At 44.7% G+C, this 20,202-nt stretch overlaps 1 protein-coding gene across 1 annotated transcript; it reads left to right on the forward strand.

Moving 5' to 3' along the window:
• Nucleotides 1-2,060: 2,060 nt before the first annotated feature.
• Nucleotides 2,061-19,624, forward strand: LOC140351432 (radial spoke head protein 6 homolog A-like). The gene is made up of 9 exons (XM_072437270.1): nt 2,061-2,147; nt 8,228-8,352; nt 13,585-13,807; nt 14,286-14,594; nt 16,205-16,483; nt 16,897-17,064; nt 17,720-17,852; nt 18,060-18,177; nt 19,362-19,624. The coding sequence occupies exons 1-9, from the start codon at nt 2,061-2,063 to the stop codon at nt 19,588-19,590; spliced, it is 1,671 nt and encodes a 556-aa protein (XP_072293371.1). The 3' UTR covers nt 19,591-19,624.
• Nucleotides 19,625-20,202: the final 578 nt, after the last annotated feature.

The raw sequence follows: 20,202 nt of genomic DNA on the forward strand, positions 1-20,202 counted from the left end.
GCATGCGCACACAAAGATCATGAGGTCAGCGTGAAGAGACGACAGGCTCCTGCAGCACTTCCTGTTTAAGATCAGGCCTTCACAATAAAAACATGTGAATGTGACATGGAAATAAACTACAAAGTGACGTCAGTGTCGCTGGTGTCGATCCAAAACCTCCAACTATTATGAGTGTGCAGATGTCACAGCGCCCCCTGGAGGACGCTCACATGCAGCACAGCGCCCCCTGGAGGACGCTCACATGCAGCACAGGGCCCCCTGGAGGACGCTCACATGCAGCACAGCGCCCCCTGGAGGACGCTCACATGCAGCACAGGGCCCCCTGGAGGATGCTCACATGCAGCACAGCGCCCCCTGGAGGACGCTCACATGCGGCACAGCGCCCCCTGGAGGACGCTCACAAAGCTGCGTGACATTGTGTGTCGCCTGCTAGTCTCCATGGCAACGTTAGTGCATGGAGAGAAGGCGCTCGGCTCGCGGATGTGCAGAAGTGCAGAAGCTGAAGCCGCGCAGCCCCCCGCGGGAAATGGGCGACGGCGGGTGGATCGCCGAGACGGAGGAGGAGCATCCCGGAGCGGTGATCCTGATCGTTTGGACGTGCAGGAGAACATTTACCGGCAGTTCATCTCCTTGGATCATATCAAAGAGTTGCTGATGACGAGAAAATTGCCGCTCGCCCAGCTGACGATCCTGAAGAAGCTGTGCAACCACCCGAGGCTGCTCTCCGTAAAGTTCTGGACGTACTCGAAAGGATTTTGACAAACGGTGGGTTCAAAGTCAAAGCTGGACGGAACGATCACGCACTTGGCCGAATGCGAGCGCAGGATCACGCAGTCCCATAACATGCAAAATCGACTTTTCAGAGCTTTTAACCTTCTTACATTGCTATTTGTGCTTCATATATGTACCCAGAGTGTTTTTTTGATTGATTCCCGCAGTGTTTAGCTATATTACAGACTATCTTCTTTCCGCGAATCTCCAAACTGACGGGTGGTGGGTGCAAGACTGCGTCATAAGGGCAAGCACGCCTCACCCTCCCCCCTCTCCACCCCCCTCACCCTCCACTCCTCCCCCTCCCCCCTCCCGTCTGCCGCCTCCCGCTCCCTTCCCCCCGGCTCCGCGCTGGCTCCAGGCTCATCTCCCCATACAAGCCCCGGAGTTTTTCTGCTTCGATTTACGACGAAACACGGTTCAAAGAGGCCCAAAACTTCATTAATGATATCGCACTCTTTACTATTATCACAATGGTGGAGGTTTATGTGGCAGTTGATGCAGCAACCGGGAAAATAAACGGAGAGAAGTTCTATCCGATGCCGAAAAACCAGGAAATAAGAGCGCGATGGACATACGACTTTTGTATGTATATATATAGATCTATAGATATATCTGTTCTGCGCACGCTGTAGAATAAACACCAGTTTTATTTAGGCTCAAAGTAGTGTTGATCTTAAGTTCTATCGTTTCTCACTCACTCTCGCGTAGCGGCGCACCGCGGAGCTAACAGCTGAGGGGCATTCACGCTCTGAGACTACGTCACGGGTTGGGCGGGGGAGCCAGATTGCTCTTCGCAAGGGTGGGGGCGAATATCAAACCAAGCCGTTTGCATTTCCGGGTTGGTGAGGGGGTCCAAGGTCTGGGTGATATTTCTTAACTATTATGTTAAGGGTGTTGCACAACCCTTATTATGATCAATTATACACTTCGGACATGTTATGGCACCTTGAAGGATCCGAGCTACACGATGTTCCTCCTGATGACGCCGGTGGGAGGCGTCGTCATCACACTGATAGCGGCGAACCGCGTCATCATCTACGATCCCAGCTGGAACCCTGCCACCGACGCGCAGGCCGTCGACCGCGTGTATCGCATCGGGCAAACGTAAAACGTGGTGATTTATAGACTGATCACGTGCGGGACGGTAGAGGAGAAAATACCTGCAGCAGGGTTTTTAAAGATTTGCTGATCAGACAGAACACGGGCGACAAGAAGAATCCAAGAGCTGAAGGAGCTCTTCACCTGGAGGACACGAGGTCGTCGAGCTGCAGCTGCAGCTTCAGGCGATGCACTCGAGGGAGCGACACACGGACGCAGAGCTGGACGAACACCTGGCGACCCCGCTGGCGACTCAGCAGCGGCTGGTCCACCCCGTCAATCTGCCAACAACGTAAAAAAAAAATTGTGTCTAAAAACAATATAATTTATTCAGAAAATCTTATATTCTTATTAGTGTAAATGTGTAAAATAATAACCCTAACCCATAGTGTAAATGTGTAAAATAATAACTAACCCTAACCCATATATATCTATAAATAGATATAGATGTATACTTTGTTTGCGCGGCGCGTGGTCTGCTGCCTGGCGCAGTCTGCGTCACTTTTCTACGTTCCCGTGGGGCGGTTTGAATAGCGCTCCAGAGCCTCATAGAAAATCAATGGGGATTTTTAGCCAATCAAATCACAATCAAAAGTGACTGCGTCACTATGGGCCATAGGAAAATAGCGACTATGGAGCGCTCCAGAAAGCGCCCTTTTTAACGTAGTGTTTACGCCATGGAGCTATGCTTTTTACGCTAGAGACACAGGCATGTGCGCGCGCCTACGCGGAAGTGCCACACACGCCGTGTTTTAAAACTGCATCTACAGACGTCTGTTACTAAGGGATCATCTCAAAATGGGTTGAAGCTGAAAAGACGTAATTTTTTTCGTCTCTCTCTGGACCCCCTCCCCCCCTCAAAAGACGAAAGACTGGCTTCACATAAAATGTTAACGCGTTGATAAAACGGTAGTAGCTTGATAGACCCTGCTCACCTCTAATGAACATCCCTGAACATCCTTTGGTATGTTTATCAGTAGAAGTTATGAATTCTCCAAATAATGTCACCTGTTGCGCATGTTTGTTTACTCAATCCACAGCACGGGGCGGGTGCTCCCTCGCACGGGCCACTGCGCGCCGTGATCACAACGCACTGTGCGCACGGGCCGCGCGGTGGGCCGCGGTGCGCACACGGGCTGCGGCGCGCACCGCTCCCCCGTACGCACTCCCCATGCTCCGCACCCGCCGCCTAATGTTGGCCTAATGCTCGTTGCTGAGAGAGTTTTTTAGCATTTCAAAACAATTACTGCCACAACGATGTATTGAAGCTTCAAAGCAACAAAAAGACGAAATGTAGGTTCACCCCCCAAAATGTAATTTTATGTCAAATGTATTTTCTCACAAATGGAATCTGCCTCTAAGTCATTGTATTATTATTAACAAAAGTGGGAATAAAGTGTGTTTACTTAATTAATTCAGTTGTAAATGTGTATTTAAAATATGTATCCATAAAGTCAATGTTAAAAATTAAAATTTTGGACATTTAAAAAAAGAAAAAAACACGGTCAGGTCAAATAGCCCCCCCTATAATTTGTACCACCGACTTCTTCTTCTTCTTCTTTGGTGTTTTATGGCAGTTGGTATCGAAGTGTTGTTGTTGTTGTTGTTGTTTTATGGCGGTTGACATCCGAGTGTTGCATTACCGCCAGACTTTATTCCTTAGACTTTGTCGTAGTCCTAAAAGTTCTTCTTCCAGTGCCTTGACTTCCAGTGCTTTGTCCTCAGACTCTGTCGTAGTCCGTAAAAGTACTCCTTCCATTGCTTTGGTGTCACAAAGCCCATGAGGTCATGATATGTCTTTGTGACTAGAATAGTTGTTGTTGTTTCAGAGACCAACCAACAACAACAACAACAACAATAACAACAGCAACAACAGTCTTAAGGAGTGGGGTCTGGCGGTGGTGCAGCACTCGGATGCCAGCCGCCATAAAACAGCAACAACAACAACAACAACAACAACATAAAACACCACAAAGTCTAAGGAATAAAGTCTGGCGGTAATGCAACACTCGGATGCCAACTGCCATAAAACAACAACAACAACAACAACAACCGGCTTTATTCCAGGGAGACCCTTCTTCATCTTCCTCTCCTTCTTTGACGTTCGGTGCTTCCACCGTACAGCTTTATTCTTTAGGCTTCATTCTATAGGCTTTAATATTTCCACTGATGTCGCTGCTTGGTAGCCGTGCGTCTACGAGACTGGGCGAGGACAGGAGACCACCCCCACCCCCAGCTCGTCACTCTGATCACTCTGACTCCCCAAAAGCAGACCCCCATCACTCCGACTCCCATTTAGCGCCTTTAGCCTGTTTTCTATATCTGCCCAATCAAGCTCCTTTGTTCCAAGGAATCTCCCTGCAGCTTTAGCAATGATCCTGATCCTTTCAGTTCTGCTTTGAGTCTGAGCAGCACAGTTTACAACATCCACCATAAAAAGTACAAAATCCTCTCTACCCACAACCAGGGTATTCTCATTAATTCTGGAACCTGCACACTTGGGACCTCCACTCTTGAAACCTTCACACTTCTTGGGAGCCACGCTGGCCTTTCTCATTTCACCCTGGCTGGGAGCAGCACTGGCTCCTCTCTCTGTATTTACTCTAAACTCGTTACTTGAAACTTTCTTGGCTGCATCTGCATAGGATATACCTTGAGAGACCTTTATTTTATGCACCTCAGCAGCTCTTTTGCTAAACCTGCATCCCCCGTAGGCAGAGCTATGTTCTTCCCCACAGTTACAGCACTTCAGTTTTGCTCCCAGGTCACACATCCCATACTCGTGATCTCCTGCACATTTACCACATCTTTGCCTCCCTCTACAGACCGCTGCAATATGCCCAAAGCGCTGGCACTTAAAGCAACGCAGGGGCGGTGGAACATATGGCCTAACGTCATGGCACATGAACCCAATGAACACCTTACTAGGCAGGCACCTCCCTTCAAGTGTTACCATTACCGACAAGCTGTCACATCTTACCCCAGACCGGGTCACCTTCAACCGCCTAGCGTCCAGCACCTTAGCTCCAGTCAAATTCTCCTTAACTTCATCCACAGACGTCGCCGTAGGGACGCCTACGATAACTCCTCTGACCATGTTTCTTTCAGCATCAGACACAAGAATGTCCTTTCCACCCAGACGTTTAGTTCCAATCGCCTTCCGTTGCTGAGCCGCGTCCTTGCACACGACCAGCAGCGAGCCATCTCTAAGGATACTCGCACTCTTGATCACTCCCACAGCTACAGTTAGGCTCTTTGACAATGCCACTGAATTCCACTCCTTAAAGGATGCACTATCCTGTGCAAGCTTTATGATCACCTTACAGTCTCTGCTCTCACCCCGGATATCAATAGCTTCAGCCTCATCCTGCTGCTCATTCCCAGAATTGCATTACCGCCAGACTTTATTCCTCAGACTTACATCCAAGCAATGGAATAACAACCGTAACCGTGATGTCAGGACTCGGTTATTTAAAAGCCAAGATCTAGAACATCACCTTAAAGTAGATGGCTAAAGCACAAAGTCTAATGCTAATGTAACACTTGGATACCAACCGCAATAAGACAACGACGACGACAACAAAAACAACAACACCACACTCGGATACCAGCCGCTATAAAACACCATAGAAGATGAAATTGGTTGCCAGCCACCATTAAAAGTAGCAGCAACAACAACAACAACAACAGCGAGTTGAGTTCAGCTGACTCTTTCTCTCTCTTCTTTTTTTAAATTACAATTTATTTTTAACTGTATAGCGTAAAACATATACATACTTTGAAGACAAACAACAGTTCAATTGTCTTTTTTGATCAAATCAAGGGTCTTCACCGACCAATCAAGGTAAGAAACTCTTTTCTTTGGACACTGATTAGGTTTATTTTAGGGTATATTTCCAACCAAAATGACAGTGCTCAGGTTGATGTGTCGGGTTCTGCAGTCCAGTGCGACTGTTCTGTCTACCAGGAGCTGACATTTTGCACCTCTGGTATTTGGTATATGACAGGAGCTTCCACCGTAAGTTGGACGGGACTGTATATATATATATATATATATATATATATATATATGCACACTCTGTTTATTCTGGTCAACATAAAAACTGCGAAAATTAACATGTGCCACTGCACCGCAGATCCAGCCCAAACTACAAAGTAGATGACAATGTTCACATCAATATATAACACATAAAACAGGATTACGAGGGATGACTGACCTCTTCCCCACACGGAATTGTCAAAAGGGAAGAGGAAGTCACGACCCTCAAATTTATACCAGTGCGCCAAGGGGAACACACGAAGAAGAAGAAGAAGAAGAAGAAGAAGAAGAAGAAGAAGAAGAAGAAGAAGAAGAAGAAGAAGAAGAAGAAGAAGAAGAAGAAGAAGAAGAAGAAGAAGAAGAAGAAGAAGAAGAAGGAGAAGAAGAAGGAGAAGAAGGAGAAGGAGAAGGAGAAGGAGAAGGAGAAGGAGAAGGAGAAGGAGAAGGAGAAGGAGAAGGAGAAGAAGAAGAAGAAGAAGAAGAAGAAGAAGAAGAAGAAGAAGAAGAACCAAAACAGCACAGTACAGCACAGCCCATAACGGTCCAGCTGCTACCGTCTCTTACCTACTGTCTGTTTCTGCTACCATCGTCTGCTATTTTTCTCACACTTCTAAATTATGAGCTTCAGCTTTAGTTACGGTACTGTTCTGGACCCAAACTTAAATAATTTGATAAAAATGCATGCTCTCACAAAATACTTGGACAATTGTTATGTGAAATGTGCGTGGCATCTATGGCATTTATCAAAGTTAAAATAATCAGGCACAATTCCAACTAGAGCATTATACACAAACAAAAGGCAGTCCTGTTCTCTTCTTGCATCCAAAAATTACCATTCTACTTTAGAATATAAATCACAACAATATCAAATCTACCTCCAGATGGTGCTTCAATCTTTAATTACTAAAATACCCAGAATTTAACGAGATGATAGGGAGGTATTGAACATTCTTTATGAACCTGAATGGATCTGAACTGTTACTCTCAAAGCTGGACAATATGCTAGATGCTCCACCAACACTGCAACATTTTCATAAAGCACTTCTTCACATGCCAAATAACAAAGCTCCTGGACCAGATGGATACCCACCTGATTTTTACAAGCACGTTTGGAATTTACTATCACCACTCCTACCCATATAAATACAGCAGGAATAACAATCTTTCTCAAACCTAACAAAGACCCCATACAACCTACCAGCTATAGAGCTCTCTCATTACTCAGCACAGATTTTAAAATAATCACCAAAGCACTTGCCCATAGACTAGAAAATATCACACTCCCTCCTATCCATCCCGATCAAAATAGAAATAGGAACGAAATAGGAACCTCCGCAGACTATGCAATCTAATAAGGTAAATTGGACATTTTTATTTCATACACTCCTGTATCATTCTTACTAGTACGAGTACTGTTATGTTATTCATGTCCTCCCACTTATGAAAGAGGGTGACATTCAAAGTTGGTATCGATCAAAAAATGGTCTCAAGATTTCAAACATGACAATATAAAACAGTTAAATTAACATGCAGAACACAATAAAATTATGAACAGTACACTTCACCCAAGGCCACAGTCACAACTAATGGTAACACCCACTTTCACTCTGTACCGAGGATGCCCACTCTCGCCCTCCCTTTTTGCTTTATTTATAGAACCACTTGCAGCCACCATACGCCAGTGTAACAACAGTGAAGGAATACATACCACTGATGCACAACATAGAATTAGCTTGTACACAGATGACATTCTACTTAACTTACAAAAACCCAACAATCACTAAATGAAGCAGTTCAAATTATAAACTAATTCTCAGCTACTTCAGACTACACAATGAATTGGAGCAAATCTACAATACTCTAGCTTTTCAAACTATTGCTTTCTTAAGGCTTGGGACTCAGCACTCATTTCCTGGGATTTACATCGATAACATTAGATACTTGAGCATTAATATTTTGTCATTTTAGGCATTAATAGATTTGGCAGGACATATGCCAGGCTTCACGTGGCGTGAGTTTGAATCCTGGCTCAGACAATTTACTGCATGTCCTCCCTTCTCTTTCATCCCCATTTCACACTAGCAATGGAAAACTGTTATATTTAAAATTAACATTGAAACTAATGAAGCTGGTAGTTAAAGGTCAAACTTCTCAAATCTCACTTAAATTTGAAAATTTTGAAATTAAATGAAATATATACAGCTACAGTAAAAGTAAAAAAGTGAGGAACACCAAAAATCTGCCTTAGCAGAGTAAAAAGACTTCCAAATCTAAAAGCAGTTAAAATGTGTTAAGCAGTGTTGTTTCTTTTCACAGAAAGGAAGAATGTCTGCGGTGGAAACAAACCAGAACCAGGACCAGGACCAGAACAACCCGCAACACTTTTCTATGGCGTTAAAGTCTTTTCTTATGAAGTCCAGCACCAAAACAAACACCAACCTGTGAGTGGAACAGCTAACACGTTTTATCAATAGGGCTGCAGCGATTTATTGACTGGAAATTGTGAATTTTTTCCTAAAAAACATAATCTATATTTTATGTGAGAGGATACAGCCTTTAAAACACATACAAAAATACCTTTTCATGACAATGACAGTGGCATTATCAAATCAAAAGTCAAAAAAGAGTAGAAAAATGGTCTCAATAACACAAATCGTTTGTACCGTAGTTTCCAGACTATAAGTCGCACCAGAGTATAAGTCGCACCAGCCAAAAAATGCATAATAGAGAAGAAAAAAACATATAAATTGCACTGGAGTATGAAATTAGTTCCAAGTGTGAAAATAACATATAATATCACATATAAGTCGCTCCGGAGTATAAGTATATAAGTATAAGTTGCACCCCGGCCAAAACTATGAAAGTCACCATATTTACTTACTTAACTTCATTTGGTGATGGATCTATTTAAAAGAATCAGTGTACAATAAAAATATTAGTTTGAATAGTTGGCTGATTGAAAAATTAATCACTCACTAGTCGACTACAATATCAATATAGTAAAAGGCAGTCCTTTTAAGTAGAAGCTTTCTATTGATATGAAACAACGATATGAACGATATGAAACAGACGCTGTGCAATGGCAAGAAGCCATTGCAAGAAGCCATTGGGAGTGTCTGCATTGCATGGCCATACGATGATGTCCGTGACTCTTAGAATAAAAATTTGGCTAACGCCCTTGGAGAAGTTAGTAAAAGTATAAAGTGTGAGCATTTAAAATTTAAATTTCAGAGATTTGGCGATTTCCCCATTGGAATAACATGGGAGGTTTCTGTCATTGCTACGGCATAGCCGTAACAAATATGACATGGGTCTCATTGACTTTTTTGATCGGGAGGCCAAAATTGAATTTTGTGCCAAATTTCGTAAAATTTCGCAAAAATAAAACATTTTACCCTCCATATAAAAATTGTATTTCACTCTGTAGGGGGAGCTGCTGCGGCAAATTATTTTATTTCACTTCAAGTAGGTTTAGGGCAAAGAGTTTAACAACTGATTTTAATTTGACGCAATTCGGACTTTATCTGCGCTAACGGCAGCAAATTTAAAATTTGGGAAATTTCTGAAATTCTAGCTACAGTTTGTGGCTTCGCCGCACAGAGACCATGACAGATATAAAATTTGGTGAATCATTTTCACCAAATTTCAGCTTTTTAGGGCCAACGCCCTGAGAGGAGTTTGTAAAGTACGACGTTTGGAAAAACTCCTGAATCATGCTTAGTGCAGACGGCGTTGCAGTAATAATATTTTTTACTTCTCTTGTCATATAAGATAAGATAAGATAAGATAAGATATTCCTTTATTGTCCCACATGGGGAAATTTCATTGATGCAACGCAGGAAGATACAGAGGTAGATACAGAGGAAAAGAACAGATCACTTATAGGAAGTCTGAAAAACACTTTCAGTAGATCTCCTATAAATAAAAACTCCCATAGACAAATAAATAAATAAATACATAAATACCATTGCATGTGATCACGACAGTAATTGCACATGAATATGTGTCACGATGGCACATAATTGCACATGAATTTCACAGTAATTGCCTATGAATTGCACATGAATTACAACAGCAATTGCACATATGACGGAATTGCACATGGTTAGGTCAGTATTGCGAGTGTTCAGGACTAACAGTGTTTGTTATAAAGTCTGACAGCAGCAGGCAGGAAAGACCTGCGAAACCTCTCCTTCACACAGCGAGGGTGGATCAGTCTCTCACTGAAGCTGCTCTCCAGAGCAGACAGAGTGTCCTGCAGGGGGTGACACTCATGGTCCAGCATAGATGTGAATCTAGCCAGGACCCTCCTGTCCCCCACCTCCTGCACCGAGTCCAGAGCACAGCCCAGGACGGAGCTGGACTTCTTGATGACTTTGTCCAACCTCCTCCTCTCCCGCTCTGTGATGCTGCTGCTCCAGCAGGCCACACCTACAGGAGCTGATGCCACCACAGAGTCGTAGAAGGTCTTCAGGAGTGGCCCTGTCACTCCAAAAGACCTGAGTCTCCTCAGGAGGTAGAGCCGACTCTGGCTCTTCCTGTACAGTGCGTCTGTGTTATGAGTCCACTGCCCCCTCACTGGTGAGGGGGCAGTGGGGTGGCGTCTGCGGAAATCCACCACCATCTCCTTGGTCTTCCCCGCGTTGATGAGGAGGTGGTTCCGCTGACACCAGTCCACAAAGTCCTGCGCCAGTCCTCTGTACTCCGCATCATCGTCGTCCGTGATAAGTCCGATGATGGCAGAGTCATCAGAGAACTTCTGCAGGACACAGCTGTCCGTGTCGTGTCTGAAGTCTGCAGTGTAAAGGGTGAAGAGAAAGGGCGCGAGGACAGTGCCCTGGGGCGCCCCCACACTGCAGGTCCGAGTGTCAGACACACAATCCCGTGCTCTCACAAACTGGGGTCGGTCTGTGAGGTAGTCCAGGATCCACTCTGCCAGGTCATACTCCACACCAGCCGTCTCCAGCTTGTCCCTCAGGAGCAGCGGCTGGATGGTGTTGAAGGCGCTGGAAAGATCGAAGAACAGAATCCTCACAGAGCTGCCAGGCTTTTCCAGGTGAGAGAGAGAGCGGTGCAGCAGGGAGATGACGGCGTCCTCCACTCCGATGCCAGGCCGATATGCAAACTGCAGCAGGTCCATGGCTGAGCTCACGGTGGAGCGGAGATGGTCCAGGACCAGCTGCTCCAGTGTCTTCATCAGGTGGGACGTGAGAGCCACTTACCTGAAGCTGTTGAGGTCTTTGGGGACCAGACAGGAGGACTTTCAGACCTGTGGTACCACCCTCAGCTTCAGGCTCATGTTAAAGACATCCTCCATAACTCCACACAGTTCATCTGCGCAGGACTTAAGGAGCCTGGGGCTGATGCCGTCAGGTCCTGCTGCCTTCCTCACTTTAATCCTCTTCAGCTCAATCCTCACCTGTGCTGCTGTGACAGTCAGTGGTTGGCAGGGGAACTGTGTGCTGGGGGGATGGGTGAGTCCAGGCGAAGTGGGGAGCTGATGGTCCGGGGCAGAGAAGTGAAGAGGAACAGATGCAGGGCATTGTCCAGCTGTGGAAGAGGGAGCATGCAGCTGTGCAGGGGGAAGGGCAGGTGACCAATCAAACCTCAAGAAGTGAGCATTTAAATCATTCACCCACCGTAGATCCCCCTCTGTCTGGGCAGGGGGGATTTTGAAGCCCGAGATGGTTTTCAGGCTCCTCCACACTCCCTGAATGTTCTTTTGCTGCAGCTGCTCCTCCATCCTCCTCTTGTAGCCGGCCTCAGCCTGCCTGATCTTCCTCCTCAGCTCCTTCTGCACAGTCCTCAGCTCCTCCTTGTTCCCTGACCTGAAGGCTCTCTTCTTCTCCTTCAGCAGAGCCTTCAGTTCACGGTTAATCCATGGCTTGTTGTTTGGAAAACACCGCACCGTCCGGGAGGGAACAATGTTTTCAAAACAGAAGTTGATGTAGTCCGTGATGCACTCTGTGATGGTGTTGATGTCCTCCCCATGTGGGTCATAAAACTCAGTCCAGACAGTGGTGCTGAAGCAGTCCCTCAGAGCCTCCTCGCTCTCAGCAGACCACATCCTCACCTCACGGGACACCACAGGCTGCCTGCGCACGATGGGTTCATACACAGGCCTCAGATGTACAAGGTTGTGGTCCGAGCTGCCCAGGGGAGGGAGGGGGGAAGAGGAATAAGCCTCCTTGGTGTTGGCAAAAAACAAGTCCAATGTTCTATTGTTTCTGGTGGGGCAGGTAACATACTGGGTGTATGTTGGTAGAACAGAAGAGGGAGAAGCGTGGTCAAAGTCACCAGAGACGAGGAAGAGAGCCTGTGGGTGCTGTGTTTGCAGCCTACAAGTGCAGGAGAGCAGTGCTTCACAAGCATATTCAGCATTGGCAGACGGGGCCACATAGACTGCGATCAAAATCACATGTGAGAACTCCCGGGGCAAATAATATGGCCTCATGCCAATAGCCAATAGTTCAATATCCCTGTTACATAGCTGCTCTCTCACTGTGCAGTGTTCGGGTTTGCACCAGCTCGTGTTCACATACACCGCCAGACCTCCACCTCTTTTCTTCAAGCATTCTCTCGTTCTGTCTGCCCGCAGCAGATGAAAATTGTCTAAACCTACAATAGAGTCTGGCATTTCTGCTGTTAACCAGGTCTCTGTGAAAATCAAGACACTGCGGTCCCTATAAATCCTCTGGGACCGCATGAGGCTCGCTATTTCCGTCATTTTATTTTGAAGGGACCTCACGTTAACCATGACTACGGTGGGAACCGACTTCCTGTTTTCTCCTCTCTTCTCTCGGAGTTTACGTCCAGCCCGTCTGCTTCGTTGCGTTTTCCTTAGGATGTCCGCCGGGATAACGTCACGATCTCCGGGTAAGACGACTGTTCTCCGCAGTTTCATTAGTTCCTCCTTTGTGTAAACGCGGTACGGCGCCGGCCGGGGGGCGGGGCCGGAGCCGGGGGACTCAGAGCCAAGACACATCGCAACGACACGACAAAAACACTCAATCCAGCCGAATAAAGTCAAAACAAGTTAATTTAAAGCGATTCCAGTGCATGTCCTGATCGTTCATGAAGTTCCTCTTTCATATAAACATGTATATATATACCTCTGCACAAAATTTCATGATTCTATGATTTTTTTTATGATTTTTATGATTTTATGATTATGATGATTTTGGAAAAAGGAGATAGCCAGAATGTACAGAGAGACGATTTTTAGAGGTGTGCAAATTTTCTTGACTTTTTGTCAATGTTCACTGGGTGAAAAATAGGGGGGTTGGTCCCGAGAAGAAGAAAGAAAGAAGAAGAAGAAGAATATTCCGATGCGAAAACAATGTTTCCCATTATTCAAATATCATAAACTATACATTTTTGGAACCTCATGGTGTGGGTCCCTGGTCACTGACGGGTACTTTCGTTCATTTTGAGTGGACTCCGCCCACTTTGTGTTTTTGGCCCTTTTGGCTCGATTTCGGCTTTGTGTGCACTTTCGTAGCACTTCGCACGGCCTTACGGAACTAATAGGCCTCTCGCCAGCTTGTGGCGCTCGGGCCTAAAAATGAGTTGCAAGAACTAATAGTGGCTGTGTCACTCAATAAAAATACAGCGTCACATGTACGTTACTCGGTACGTTATATCGTCACATATAACCTGGTTTTATGTTGCAGTTATGACCACTTGACGCAGGTGCTGTTGAAGATCATGGATGAGCGTCCTCCTGATGCCGTGGACGTGTTTGAGGACATCAGTCGCGAAGTGAAGCGTGCCCAGTTTGAGAGCAAACAGAGCACGCTGAGGGACATGAGCGAAGATGACCCTGCTGTGACACTCGCCGAACAACAGCGATCACTGTTCATCTTCCCTGAGGAACAAGACCAGGAAGACGAGCTGGTATATAAATATCCACAGCTAAAGACTGCTTTAATATTTAGGTTTAGTCACTATTTTATAACTGCAAAAATCTATTATTCATCTTTGTTTGAGCCAGTTCATTCTAGGTAGTTCCTTCTGTGAGTCCTAATTATGTTTTCCTCTTTTATAGTGATTATGGGTTTATAGTTTAGTCTTCTACTTTACTAACAGGACGTTTTACATGTTGTATGTAGCATTTCACTCTTTTCTGTGTTCTCAGATATGGCGTAAACATATTACAAGCTATTGACAGTGAGTGAAATTTACAAACTAGGAACTTGGCCAGACCAACATCACATGATCTCTCTGGGTGGAGTCTGAATGTCATCCCTGTGTTACCAAAGACATGCATGTGTTAGGCAAAATTGGCAACTTGTTTGTCTGTGTGTTAGGGGAACAGTGGTTATGTTCACGCAAATCTTTAGATAGCTCTGAGTTGATTCTGTTTCTTCTGCAGCTGGAGCCAGCACTGCCCAATTTGACTCAGATGGCCCATTACCTGGAGCAGATCGGTGTGGGCCCGGGCCGCGGGGAGCTGCAGAGAGTGTTTCTGGCTCTGAGGCAGCTGGTGAAGAATAACACTCTGCCCCGCTGTCGATTTTGGGGCAAGATCCTGGGAATGGAGAGCAACTACATCATCGCAGAGGTGGAGTACAGAGAGGGAGAGGAGGAGGAGGACGAGCGGAGCGAGGAGGAGGAGGAGGAGCAGGAGCAGAGCAAGGGAGAGGCATATGGAGAGAGAGACGAAGAGAAAGAGGAGACTGAGGTGAGATACACTTAGGTGAGAGTCCACTTCTTTATCCATGGGTTTATGAATGTTGAGAATGAGGGGGTCTTACTCTTGAGAGCCACTTACACATCATGAAACTGGACATTTGATTCTTTTTCAGTTCTGTTTCACATTAATAGACCCAGTAATAATGACAGTGAAGAATGCACATTTTTATTAGCACTAGATTAGCTGTTTTTTTATTGGGTTTGATGTAGAATAGTTTTTTGTGCAGATATATTTCTAATAAGGCTGTGAAATATATCGTAAAAATATGACAATCACAATGTTGTCTAATGCAATAATCAATATCACAACAAACTAAATAAACGTAATTTCTCTGTCAATTTTCCCCGTTTTAAAAAATAAATAAAAATGTTTTAAAAGTCTGATTGTTCTTGATTAGTCTTGATGTAGTCTGGACGCAATTTGACTAATACATTCTGGCATGTTGATTTTTAATTTAACACATTAGTGTGTCAAAAATTATATAAACAATGCAATAATTCGTCATATCAGTCATATTTAAAGGTCCCATAACATGCTAAATCGACTTTTCAGAGCTTTTAACCTTCTTACATTGCTATTTGTGCTTCATATATGTACCCAGAGTGTTTTTTTGATTGATTCCCGCAGTGTTTAGCTATATTACAAGCTATCTTATATTCCTTTCCTCGAATCGCCAAACTGACGGACGGTGGGGCAAGACCGCGTCATAAGGGCAAGCACGCGTCATCATCCCCCCTCTCGCCTCCCGCCCTCTTCCCCCCGGCTCCGCGCTGCTCGTGTCTCCCATTCAAGCCCCGTAGTTTTTCTGTTTCGATTTACGACGAAACACGGTTCAAAGAGGCCCAAAACTTCATTAATGATATCGCACTCTTTACTATTATCACAATGGTGAAGGTTTATGTGGCAGTTGATGCAGCAACCGGGACAATAAACGGAGAGAAGTTCTATCCGATACCGAAAAAACAGGAAATAAGAGCGCGATGGACATAAGACTTTTATATATATATATATAAATATCTGTTCTGCGAACGCTGTAGAATCAACACGTTTTTATTCAGTCTCAAAGTAGACTCTTTCTCACTCACTCCGCGCTGCTCCTCGGAGCTTACAGCACACAGCTGTGGGGCCTACGTCACGGGTGGGCGGGGCACACACGCGCTCTGAGACGACGCCACGGGTGGGCGGGGCACACACGCGCTCTGAGACGACGCCACGGGTGGGCGGGGCACACACACGCTCTGAGACTATGTCACGGGTTGGGCGGGGGAGCCAGATCGCTCTTCGCAAGGGTGGGGGCGAATATCAAACCGAGCCGTCTGCATTTCCAGGTTGGTGAGGGGGTCCAAGGTCTGGGTGATATTTCTTAACTATTATGTTAAGGGTGTTGCACAACCCTTATTATTATCAATTATACACTTAAGATAGACTACAAAACGTGAAAAAAAGCATTTTATGGCACCTTTAAAAAATGTATTCACTTTTTTGGCTCTTGGATCTACTTTGACTTGATTTATAATGTTATGTTTGTGGCACTGGCTTGGATCAGATCTGGAAAATCTGGTAAAGTTTGAGAAGATAACATGTCTAATTTGTTTTAGATTGACATTCCTCAGTCGACCTACAAACCTCCTCCGGTCGTCCCTGTAGAGGCGCCTGGTACGGGCACAAACAAATGTGTGTACTATGTCAGTAAAGAGCCAGGTTTCCCGTGGACCAAGCTTCCATCGGTGACTCCGGCACAGATCACCTGCGCGCGGCAGATCAGGAAGTTCTTCACTGGGCGACTTGACGCTCCCATCATGAGCTACCCGCCTTTCCCCGGCAACGAAGCAAACTACCTCAGGGCTCAGATCGCTCGAATCTCCGCGGGGACGCAGGTGAGAGGGATCAATTATATGTGGTTTTTTTTTCTAATCAAGACTCCACCTTTTTATGTGTGTTTGACATTTGTGGAAAGACTGAACAATTACTGATAAACCTTTACTAATATTGATTTCAAAATATGTAGAGATCCACACTATGAGATGAAAATATTAATGATAAAGATATCTTAACAAGAAAATCTAGAAAACAATCACACAAAAAAACAGTTACGTAAAATGGCAAATAAATCTAAAATATACCCTCAAAGTGGAACAAATTCTAAATAATTTTGCATATTCTAAACAACAATTTTGACAAATATTTCCCACTTCTTTTATGTTTAGCAGGTTTTAAATTGAATGAATTGCAGGCTTGTGCTTCAAATTGTGATTTCAATCTGAGTTTGATTTCTTGCTCCTCTCTGCAGGTGAGTCCACTGGGTTTTTACCATTTCAAAGAAGAGGAGGGATTCGAGGAGGATGAGCTGCCCCAGGACAGTTACGAGGTCAACCCAGAGTTTGAGGGCATCTCTGCTGCCAAACTGTCCAAGTCTCTGTCCCTTTGGGTTCACCACACGCAGCACATTCTGGAACAGGTCAGGCAACATTTGAACGACACCTGCCTACACTTTATTGTCCCATTCGACCCATTCTTCAATGCCGCTGGGGAAACTGTCAGGAGGAGCAGAACCAGATCCACATCTCTGGTAGATTTGGTCAGGACTGCTGTAGCCGGAGGATTTTACCTGATGCATGTTTTTGGGTTGTTGGGGGAAACCAGAGCCTGAAGGAATCCCACCCAGACACAGGGAGAAACATGCAAACTCCAGACAGAAAGGCCCGGCCTGTCACCGTGCCCCACTGTGGAAACATTTTATTTTTTTACACAAATTTTTAGTAAGATCTAGCTTACTCAAATACTAAATCAGATCCAAAAACTCTATACATTGTTTTGTCTCTAATGTGGCAACAAAAAACTGACTGTAATTTTTTTCTATTTATTTTTTTATGTCTCAAACATGTGGAATTTTTGTTGTTTTTATGCTTACAGCGCCTTATTTAAAAAATAAAAAACTTAACATGATGAAAAACTTGTCAACTTTCATCATGAACAGAGGAATTATCAAACACATCTATGAAGTTAATATTTGTTCCTATTCACCTGCCGTGTCTCCTGCAGTGACGTCCTGTAACTCCTGATCTCTAATCTGCAGTTGTTAATGATGTATTGTATTCTTGCTGATGCTGCAGGGTCGCTGTACGTGGGTGAACCTCACAATTAAAGCTGAGGAGTTGAACGATGAGGAGGAGAAAGTGGAGGAACCGGAGGAAACAGCGCCAGAGCCGGGGCCTCCACTGCTCACAACACTGGCCCAAGACGCAGGTACATGGGGATTACAAAGGGAATGTTTCATAGATCAAGTCAGTGTAATCCCTCATTCGTCCAGGAGTTCCATTGTAGAAAAGATTCTGTTGTATCATCAGGACTCTGTTTTTAGAAAAACAAAATGTTTGCTTTTCTAAAAAGAGTCCAGATGACACAACATATTTTTTTATGTTGTGAATCTGTGGATGAATATCTGTGTTGTAGAGCTGTTCCACACACCTCCGTGGACTCTGAAGATATCGTCCAGCCTGACTCCAGAACATGCTGTGGCCTATGTCCGCTCCAATCTGTGGCCCGGGGCTTACGCTTACGCCTTTGGAAAGTAAGACTGTCCACCACTACAATTTTGACTGTACAATATAATTTATTTGTTATTGTCAGATAAAATGAACAATGAAATTCAGTTCAGCAATCCTCCGCTCAAACAGCAAATAGGGTGAATGAAATTACTATTTTTGTTGTTCTTTGTTTCCAAATGTGCAGAGATTTAAACACAATTTAATCAGAATCATCATGCACATGGTCTCAATTATTATGGAGGCAATCACATGCTATAATGTCCTCTGGAGACAGTGTTGGGAAGTACCTAAAAGCATGTACCAAAATATGTATTCAGACCATTGATTTTCAACCGAGACAGAGATCCCCCCGGAGGAGTAGGAGGAAGTGTCTGGGGAGGAGGAAGTCCCTGCTTAGACTGCTGGCCCCGCGACCCGGCCCCGGATAAAGCGGTAGAAGATGGATGGATGATTTTCAACCGCTTGTTCCCGTTAGGGGTCGCGGGTGACTGGAGCCTATCCCAGTGACTTTGGGCCTTAGGCGGGGGCCAGCTCGTCGCAGGGTTAACACAGAGACACACAGACAAACATTCACTCTCACATTACTAGGGCCAATTTAGAGTTGCCAATTTTGCCCTCCATGTCTTTGGACAGTGCGAGGAAGCCAGAGAACCCACGGTAACACAGGGAGAACATGCAGACTCCACCCAGAGAGATCCTGTGATGTTGGTCATTACAGTTACACTTTTATTAGGAGGCATTCAGAATGCAGTTACTTCACTAAAAATCAAAGGAATACATCACGACTCTTCATTGTGCAATTCAGTCTTTGATCTGCGTGGTGTATTAGAACAATTCTTCCAGTGTGTGCATTTGTGTCATAGTGATAAGTCAAATGGTGCAATAAGCATAATGCTAAATCCTATGTTGTGTTTTGTTACACCTGTAAATGTATTCTCAGTATTCAGAATACAGTACTCTGATTCGACTCTGCAACAATATGTTACAAAACTATTAGCTTTTAAGTATTTTGTAACTAAATACTTCACTGTCTGCAGAGAACAAACTCTGCCAGTGTTCTAAGGGGTCTTAAGTATAAAATATCCTGTTATCTTAACAGTTCAAATTTTAAATAGTTCCTGGACAAATGAGGGATTACATCAACGTAGGTCGATGTAGGTCGATGAGTCTTATTTGCTTGACTCTTGTGCTGCTAAACCATTCGCAGAAAGTTTGAAAACATCTACATCGGCTGGGGCCTGAAGTACACGGGTGGGGGTTACAGCCCACCTGTGCCACATCCGCCTCAGAGGGAGTACCCGAGCGGCCCTGAGATCACGGAGGCCCTGGACCCCAGTGTGGAGAAGGAGCAGGAACTCCAGGACGAGCTGGTGGTGAAGGAAGCGGTCAAAGAGGAGATGGAGGACGAGACAGACGAAGAGGAGGATGACGACTGAGAGGAACTTAAATAAGCACTGGGTTATTAAAGCTTTACTGTGCCATCGGTCAGTACGGTATATTACAGGGTTCAGAGGGCTTTTTAATTTCTATTATTTTTTATTTATTACATTTTGTAAAGTTGTATATGAAATAAACCAACCCTCTTCCTCCTCATTCTAAATTGACCCTTAACGATTGTGAGTATAAAAGTATTGTACACGTACACCTAAGGCCAATGGATCAACTACTCGCAAAACGTATGAAAGAATAAATAACCAAGCAATGACCTGTTGTGGAAAAAATATAATCTGGCCCTTTACTTTTTAACTTTCAATCCTATTTCTAATCAGATTTAGTTCTAACAGCCTGACAACCCCTTTTGGCCTGGAAATTTACATGTCCGGACTCCCTGGAGTGGCTTGGAAGTCCCACGTTATGTTTCACACTAGGCAAGACATGTGAATTGAATTAATGCAAATGTTATGTACTGTCTCCTTCCTGAAACCACTGTTTCTTTGATGTCCCATTTGCTCCTTCTGTGTGTGTGTGGTCATGTGACTATCTGTGATTTAAGGCAGGGGACAGACGTGGGAAGGGAGGATTTGGGAGACACACATTTTGCGAAGCAG

This window comes from Eucyclogobius newberryi, unplaced genomic scaffold (genome assembly GCF_026437365.1).
Source record: "Eucyclogobius newberryi isolate DKJ021-1_F unplaced genomic scaffold, fEucNew1.0.hap1 SCAF_8, whole genome shotgun sequence".
NCBI lineage: Eukaryota > Metazoa > Chordata > Actinopteri > Gobiiformes > Gobiidae > Eucyclogobius > Eucyclogobius newberryi.